The sequence below is a fragment of the Ipomoea triloba genome, chromosome 14, assembly GCF_003576645.1.
Source record: "Ipomoea triloba cultivar NCNSP0323 chromosome 14, ASM357664v1".
NCBI lineage: Eukaryota > Viridiplantae > Streptophyta > Magnoliopsida > Solanales > Convolvulaceae > Ipomoea > Ipomoea triloba.
Genome location: NC_044929.1, coordinates 5718698 through 5728429, shown reverse-complemented (window position 1 = coordinate 5728429; position 9732 = coordinate 5718698). Strand labels below are relative to the sequence as shown.

Sequence of the window (9732 nt, the reverse complement as noted above, 5' to 3'; positions counted from 1 at the left end):
TCAGTTGAATACCAAAGAATGACTTGGGATGCTCTTAGGAAGAGTATAAATGGGTTGGTGAACAAAGTGAATGTAACTAATATAAAGAACATAATTCCGGAATTGTTTGCTGAGAACCTGATTCGTGGAAGAGGTCTGTTTTGCCGGTCCTGTATGAAGTCCCAAATGGCTTCTCCTGGTTTTACAGATGTATTTGCAGCATTAGTTGCCGTTGTGAACACTAGGTTTCCAGGGGTAGGTAATCTTCTCTTGAGGAGAATTATATTACAACTCCAAAGAGCATACAAACGAAACGATAAGCTCCAGTTATTGGCAGCAGTTAAATTTATTGCTCACCTCGTGAACCAGGAAGTAATCCATGAGCTAATTGCTCTGGAATTACTTGCTGTTTTACTGGAAAATCCATCAGATGACAGTGTTGAAGTTGCTGTTGGTTTTGTTACTGAGTGTGGATCCATGCTGCAAGACCTCACCCCCCGTGGGTTGCATGGTATCTTTGAGCGCTTTCGTGGGATACTCCACGAAGGAGAGATAGATAAAAGGGTTCAGTTCTTAATCGAAGGCCTCTTTGCATTGCGTAAAGCAAAGTTTCAGGGGTACCCTGCGGTACGTCCAGAGCTTAATCTAGTAGAGCAAGTAGATCAGTTGACCCATGAAATATCTTTCCAAGATACTATAGATCCTGAAATTGCTCTTGATATTTTTAAGCCAGATTCTAACTTCTTAGAGAATGAAAAAAAGTATGAAGAATTGAAAACCGCAATCCTAGGTGAGGAATCTGAGGAAGAAGGGAATTCTCATGCTGAGTCTGGGGATGATGATGATGATGAAGAAGAAGAAGAAGAAGAGGATGAAGAGCAAATGAAATTAAAAGACGAGACTGAAACAAACTTAGTCAACCTTAGGAGAACTATCTATCTAACAATTATGTCCACTGTTGGCTTTGATGAAGCAGGTCATAAGCTGTTGAAAATTAAACTTGAGGCTGGTCAAGAGATGGAGTTATGCATAATGCTTTTAGAGTGCTGCAGTCAGGAGAGAACATACCTCCGCAACTATGGTCTTTGGGGGCAGCGTTTTTGCATGATCAACAAAGTTTACCAGGAGAACTTTGAGAAGTGTTTTGTGCAACAATACTCGATGATTCACCGTCTGGAAACAAATAAACTGCGAAATGTTGCCTTGTTTTTTGCACATCTGCTTGCAACTGATGCATTGCATTGGCATGTTCTGGCTTACATACGGCTTACAGAAGAAGACACTACCTCTTCTTCTCGCATATTTATCAAGATTCTCTTTCAGGAATTGTCCGAACACTTTGGGATTCGCTTGTTGAATGACCGTCTTAATGACCCAACAATGCAGGAATCGTTTGACTCAATATTTCCAAAGGATAATCCAAAAAATACTCGGTTTGCAATCAATTTCTTCACACAAATCGGTCTGGGTGGGATTACAGAAAATCTCAGGGCATATTTGAAGAATGTGCAGCGCCTAATAATGCAACAAAAGAAATCTGTTTCAGAATCGAGTTCTGGCTCCTCCTCCGATGAGTCCGAATCTGAATCATCTAGCTCTAGCTCTGAGGAAGATACACGAAGGAAACGGATGAGACATTAGGTTAACTTAGTTGAGAGTTGAGGGAGATGTGTCAACTGCAAAATGCAACTTTATTGATTTTGAAATACATGTTGATGCAGCGCGCAATCATGTTACTATTATTAGAGACGACGTATTCAATATTAAGGATGTTAGAATTTTCAAACACTCTACCTTCACTTCACTTCATTATTGAAGGGTATCTCAAGATAGGGTAGCTTGTTAATCTGTTGTGAACAAGACTTGTGTTGTGGAAAACAATCATTCATAGTGTTGTTCTACATTGCTGCTGTTGTGGAACTCTGAGTTTTGCCCAATTCATTTGAATTTTATATATGTTTCTGTATTCTGAAATTTTTATTTCAATAATTAAATTGTTTAAGTACTCTTTTTTCACTATCTATCAATTCGTCCATGTTGATTGTCTAACTAAAAAGGGCATGGAACCATAAAAGTGAAAATTCTAATTGAGGAAAGAGTAGGCAGAGGGGTTTTTTTTTTTTTTTTTTTTTTTTTTTGTTTATGGGGCAGATCCTTCACATTGAAATATCAATAGCAATGTCAACTTTATTGAAAGGTTCTCAAAAAGTTTTTAATTTATTAATCCTGTTAGTAATTTGTAGTAGCGTGCTTGCGTAATTTTTCTTCAATCTTACGAATTAGAATTAATTAAAGACAATTTTGATCTTGATTTATGTACTCATAATGCCTACAGGCTGACTCGGACAAAGATGGACATCTAACTTTGTCTGAGATAGGATGATTGACAATCCATATGTATTCTATAGTGCAATCCACTTCAATGTTGCATAATGTTTGTTAATACTTTCATATTTGGCTTCTTATTGTTGAAATCCTCCCGATCAACAATCCTTCTTTGGTGTTGGGAAGCTTGGGAGATGGTGCACCACTTCAAATTCTGTCCCAATCAACAATCCTTCTCTGCAGGTCGGGTTAGTCATGGAACCTTCTCCAAATCAAGAAGGCGACCAAAATCTGGTCGCTTTCTTTAGTGAAGGCAACCAATCCAGTCGATTTGGTAGCCTTTTGGTGAATGACGGCCCAATTAAGATACAAAGTATTGTGCCCATATTGGTTTTTTAGTATAAGAGTATGAAGTTTTAAGCCCGACCTCTCTTAAGCGATGAGAGTGCACCGACACTCACGCTAACTAAATTGATTATTTTAAAGGTTGTATAATTGAAAGAAGTCTATGTGCTATGCCCAATGCCCAAGATTGAACCTAGATATAAGTTTGTGACTGTACTGGTCTGAGGCATACTTAGAAAAAAGGTTAATTATTGCTATGTGACATGAGGATGATGCTCAAATTCAAGAATTAAGTATAACCTAATGGTGCGACACTACTTGTAATCATGCAAAGATAGCTAGATAGAGGTAGGAACACTCATCATTTGTTGGAATAATTGGCAATGAGATTAGACTTGATGGTGAAGATGTCAACATATGTTATATTTGCATCGAGTATTGGACTAGCAACTTCTTGCAAAGAGAATGGAGGAGCTGCAGGTTGAAGAGATTGGCAGCCTCATTGTGTGCACTCACACATCCTAACCCATCCTGCAGCTTTGATGGATCACTCCCAAATTTTGCAGCCAGGCTTCCCATAGGACCTGTGTTGTGGACCCAAAAATTTCTTGCCCCTTCCTCATATAATTCCTAAGATAAAGAAATTAGAGTTTCTATAATGGTGCAATCCGCACTGATCGCACGAGAAGTCCTGTCCTCATTTGAACCAGTATATATATATAGGATCATATGAGATTATCAGTTTAGGTGGGATGGTAAGATCAAATCTTAACAATTTAAGGGGATGTTTGGTTGGATGAAAAACATTTTTCATGGAAAATGTTTTCCTTAAAGTGGGGGAAAATGATGTTTTATGTTGTTTGGTTGGATGGAAAACAATTTCCATGAGAAAAAATTTTCCTTAACAATGAGGAAATGCTTTCCTAGCAAATCTTAGGTATTTTGTTTTCCATGGAAAACTTTTTCCATAAAAAAGTAGTATCACAATTTTACCCTCACAACACTTTATTAATTACTCTTTTTATTACTCCCTCCGTCCCATTTTGGTTGTCTGGTTCGTTTAACGAGGCTTGACTGAAGTTATTTTTAATCCAATTTTTCATAATATTAAGTTTAGTATTAATATATAAAATTTATATATTTAGAAACTATATCAAAAGTACTATTAAACACAAAAATTTAAATTTCAAAATAATAAAAAATTACTAAAAAAAATAAGCAATGAAAAAAGAATTGGTTTGACCAATGAATAGTAAATAGGACAGGTAAAATGGGACAGATGGAGTATATTATTATTATTATTATTATTATTATTATTATTATTATTATTATTATTATTATTATTATGTAGGGATATATATGTCATTATACTCATAATTCCTTACCATTCTAAATCCAACCAAACAATAGAATTCATATTCCCAGTAATTTCCTTTCCACCAACCAAACAATAGAATCTATTTTCCTGGTAATTTGTTTTCCATGGAATTTGAATTCTATTTTTTTCAAATATTTTTTAGCGAACCAAACGAGCTGTTACATTTGATTTTAATGGTTCTGATTATTTTCAAGCGTGGAGCTGGTTTTTAAATGGTATAGGGGTATTGTTGTAATTTGCTATTGACTTTTTATTACTCTATTTCCATCTATTAACAATGTCGTGGACTTTACTGCTTCTCACAACCAAATTACGTTATTAGCTAGTTAACAACATATGCATCATATGAATGCTATCACAAGTGTGTGCAAACGGCCGTCGATCGCATCCACCAACCATCAACCCTAACCACAAACCCATTACCCATCATATCCTCTTTTTTTTTTTTTTTAATACAGAGTTATATAGTAGGGACAACACAATTGCAAAATGAAAATAAAGATAATTGAAATGAAATTTTGCAATGACTGAAATTTGAAAGATTTTAAACAGAAATAGAATATCATTTATTTAATTGATAAAAAGAATATAAGAATGATATTTTGGATTGAAATTTCATAATTTAATTCTTTTTTTGTGGCTACATAGATCTTCCAGCACCTAGGTTTATGGTGTGTGTGGTATTACTTATGGCGCGAGCGTCTTGGTCTTGCCACTCAGGCAATTCATGTATACGGGTTCGTTAACGGGTCGACACGATAACGACACGAACACGATAAGGCTAAACACGAACACGACACGTTAAGGTTAACAGGTTCAAAATTATAACACGGACACGAACACGATTTGTTAACGGGTTGACACGATAGACACGTTTTGTTAACGGGTTTCGGATCGTGTCGACACGATATGACACGAAACCCGTTTAAACCAGCTAAATCTATTGATATATTAAAAACTAAAATTTAAAGTTAAGTTATATAAAAAAGAAATAAAACATACAATTCAATCCATCAAACAAACTAAAAAAAATATTCAATTTATAACATTCATAAAATTATAAAATAACATCCAAAAATCATAATTAAAGAAGTCCATACTAATTTTTATAATAAAATTGAACACAATAAATATTCAAATTTCATATTATTGAACATCAATAATTGGTGTATGATCTTGGCCTAATGTAATAAATTCATTCTTAATCATGTTCATGATATATTTTGTAAAGACAATGGTTCTTACCTAAATGACAATGATTCTTAGTGGGTTCTAAACAAGTCTTTGTAAACGGGTTCGTGTAAACGGGTTAACACGATAATATTAATGGGTTAAATGGGTTGTTAATAGGTTTAACGGGTTGACCTGTTAAGACACGAAAACATAACGGGTTCTTAACGGGTCAACCCGTTAACGACCCGGGACATGTTAAGGCTAAACACTAACCCGTTATTTTTGTGTCCGGTTTCGTGTCGTGTTAACGGGTCGTGTCGATAATTGTCAGGTCTAGGTGTATAGCATGACACATTTATTTTGTAAAGCATTCGCCCGTTTTTAAAATAGTTGGATCACTTTATTTTGTGCGTGCGTTGGTACGGTAATATGTGTTTAAGATGGGTGTGTAGTCGTTATGCGATGTTTTTTTTTATGTGTTTACGGTTGTGCATATTGATGCATGTGTATGGGGTAAGATCAAGAAATATTGTATAAACATACAGAATGAATCTACGAGTAACCTAATCTCGTAGTAGTGGAAACATGCATAAATCATGTTGATCTTCAACCGATGTCCTGTTGTGTTGCCTCTTGAACTGGTGCGACACTACTTGTAATCATGCAAAGATAGCTAGATAGAGGTAGGAAGACTCATCATTTGTGGAATAATTGGCAATGAGATTAGACTTGATGGTGAAGATGTCAACGTATGTTATATTTGCATCGAGTATTGGGCTTGCAACTTCTTGCAAACAAAATGGAGGAGCTGCAGATTAGGCTTTTATTTGAGATGGAACACATGCTTCATTTAATGCAACTAATATAAAGAATATCATTCGTGGCCTATTCCATTAAATATGGAATTAGATTTTTATTCCACCAAAAATAAAAAATAGTTTGAAGAAAATCATATTAATTACTTGTGATAAGATTTGTTGACAAATTAAAGAGGGTATTCAAATAACCAAAGAAATTGAAGCGGAAAACTATATCCACCAGAAATATGTTACTTAATAAAGTAGCGGATATAGTCCTTCATGGACTAAACTCGTCATTTTACACATAACTTAAATGTTAAAGATGATTACACATATAACTCATGAATTAAATCTATACCACAAATAATTGTTGCAAAGCTTTATTTGTTGAAATTTTTAGCATAAAAATGACATCTAAGTAGTTATTTTGTGGTACAAATATATGTGGGATCTACTTTTGATTTGGGTCGGGTCAAAGTGGATTTGCACTCTTGATAGTGAGACTCAAAACAAATAATGTGTGAATGAGAAATTGATTTATATATTGCTGTTGGAAAATGAAGATGGAAATGCTTTGATAAAGCATTGATCCCACATTAGTTTGGAAGTTATTTGCACCACTATATGTATAAGGGCCTTTTAAGAGGGAGTTGAATTGTATAGCATAATAAAGGCTTTCTCTCGCGCGCAGCCTTGTTGTTGGCAAGATTATTTTAGCTTCAACGAAGTGGTTGCCTTTTGTTCTAGTTCAGTGAACTTTTTGTTTAAGTGCTCAAGCTTAAAATCGTGATCTATTCTATCCTGTAACAAATCAATTTTAAAGAAAGTGTACGTGTTACACTGAATTGGACCTTTCCATATAAATAAATAACAAAAAATAAGTGTTTAATAATTTGAATACAAATCCAACGGAAAATCAAGGAAAGGTTGTCCAATTCAAGTGTAACACACTTTACTTAAAACATAATTAAAATATTTAATCTTGTTATAAGAAATATAAAATTATCAAATAACAATACATAAATCATATTTGAGAATAACTAAATATATAACATGTATTTATAATGATTAAAATATTTTAGGTGAGTAAACATATTTTAAAAATTATCTAATTATGCACCTATTTAGAGTTTAAATGTGTCTTTTGAATTTTATTAATTTGATAACTTAATTTCATGGTTCGGGGCTTATTTGATCTTATAAAAAAAAAAAAACAGAAATAAAATTGATAATTTGGAGGCATCAACCATCTACAATATTTTGTCCGCATGGGTTTTGCTCATTGGTTCAGTAGGTAATATTTGGAAAAGAATAAGAAAAATATGATTTTACCCTATAGCTTAGCGTAGTGGTTCGTCGTTTAACTTGATTTCACGACCGAAGGCGCGCTGCACATGAATGAAAAAAAGGCTCAAGAAGTCATGATGATGGAAGGTGTAGATTGTTTGCACATGAAAACTAAGTTTTGACAGGTGGGCTGATTACATGGCTTACGATTTACCTCTGCGGTGGCTCTAAGGGACAAGGTCCTGTGGGCTTAGGATTAGCCCGGCAAGTTGGGATCATGTAAGTATTTTTTAAAAAAATGAATTTGCTCCAAAAGAGATGGTTGAGTGGGTGAAATATGATTCTTGTGTTAAAAGTTACAAGTTCAACTCTTATCAACACTCTGTCGACCGGTCGAGTTTGTCACATAGCATCTTCCTAGAACAGTTTACCTCTCAGCTCCTTTTATGTGTGGTTTTTGAACTATTAGTTAGTAACGGGATTTTATCTAGTATCCACTCTCAGTCAACCCTTCTCCTTACCCAATACACGACATTTCTGCACATAATACCACCCCAATACATCCACACACACTAAACACACCGGAATTTTTGAGTACAAACACACCGGAATTTAAAAACACAAGAAATAAAAAATAAAAATAAAAACTAAAACCCCTACGTACATATATGGATACACAAGATTTGATCTCACAATCTCATCTAAATAGTTGATCTCATTGGAATCCTCCCCTATGTATGTATGCATGTATGTATGTATGAAACTTTAACGATGTAAGAATAATTTTGTTTGATAAAAAAATAATAGTACAATATTTGCAAAGTAATATACAATAATATCATTATAGCAATACAAACAAAAAATTATTACTATCATAATGGCATAAATCATTCTGAATAATGCAAAAACATAATTAAAATATTTAATCTTTTTATAAATAATCAAATCAAAAGAAGATTTATTATAAGAAAGAAAAATAAATAAATATAAAAAGTATCCTAATTTTTTTTTAAAGTAAGAACATGATTTTAATGGTTCATTGTTTGTAATCTTTGATACAACTTTCAATGCTATATATGTGTATAGTTTAACTAATTAATTGATCAAAGTTTCATGTTAAATTTTATATTATTTTTTAAATACACTAGTATTTTCACCCGTGCGATGCACGGAATGGATTTGTTATAATATATTAAGAATATTTGGATCGATATATAATTATATAAATTATAACATCAAATATTATATAGTGCAATTGAAGATATGTTTTGGATCGATTATGTTTTATGATGTTATTCTTGTTTGAATTCCAGCAAATAATTGCTTAATTAATAACTAATGTGTAGATGTATGCATGCGGTGTTGGAACTTTGGAGATATTATATATCATTGTTTAGGATTTTTATAAATTGGGCAAATATGCTTGTTCTCTAGTAACTCAGTTATAGGAATCAATTGTTATTCTAACTCATATGTATGGAAGATATATTTTTGTGTAGATATATAACAATTTTCCCATCTTGGAAGAAAACATAATATCACCGATTGTATTTACACATTATTGAAAACCTTTTTGTAGACAACATCGGTAGTAGCAACACAATCTTGTACATTCTCGTCTAGAACTAATTAACACTTTCAGGCTATCAGGATGTGTGACTCGGGAGAACATGTACAATTGACCGTGATTAAAAATTGGTTTTTTCAGCAATAACCCAACGTGAGTTAGTGTTTGACCCTGGCTTTTGTTGATAATCAAGGCATATGCAAGCATCAATGGGAATTATTTATGCTGGAACTTGAAGGCCAATCTCGTATCAGAAAGAGTGAGAGACACCCGAGGGATAAGAACTTTGGTTTCTTCATGTGTCCCATTAACTATTCTTGCTTCAACAATGTGATCGACCAATCTTGTTGTAGACATATAAAATTTGAAGCCGACAAATGGGCTGATTCATATGTTATGGACTTCATTTTGATGTAATTGGGCTAGTTACTGATTTATTTGGATGAATTAAATTATCCAATTAAATTGGTCCAATTGCCCAAATTAAATATAATTGGTGACTAGTGGACTCAAATCGTAAGGATGGACTGAACCATGTCTGGCCCAACAAGAAATATTTATATATTTAAATTAATTATTTAATTTGAATATGTGATAAGATCATGAACTTGGATGCAATGGTAGCTAGATACATTATGGATAAATATTCATATTATCCTAAATATTATAAGGATAATATTGAAGAGTTTGGAGCCCAGTGAAAGTCTCTCATATTCTCCCCTATAAATAGAGCCCTTCATTCATTCAAAAAATCACACACTTGAGGAATTGAAGAACCTGAAGAAGCTCTGAATTGAAGAAATCAAGTCAAGCTAAAGTGGACTGAAGATCAATGAGTCCAGACGCGCCCAAGCTGCATTCCGGAGTCCCCCCCCCCC

The 9732-nt window shown here is 33.7% G+C and overlaps 1 protein-coding gene across 1 annotated transcript in view; it reads left to right on the top strand.

Moving 5' to 3' along the window:
* Positions 1-1620, top strand: part of LOC116004821 (pre-mRNA-splicing factor CWC22 homolog) — a 10311-nt gene extending 8691 nt beyond the window's left edge. Inside the window, exon 2 of the mRNA XM_031244993.1 lies at positions 5-1620. Coding sequence (XP_031100853.1) covers positions 5-1620 — 1616 coding nt within the window. The remainder of the gene's footprint in view (positions 1-4) is intronic.
* Positions 1621-9732: the final 8112 nt, after the last annotated feature.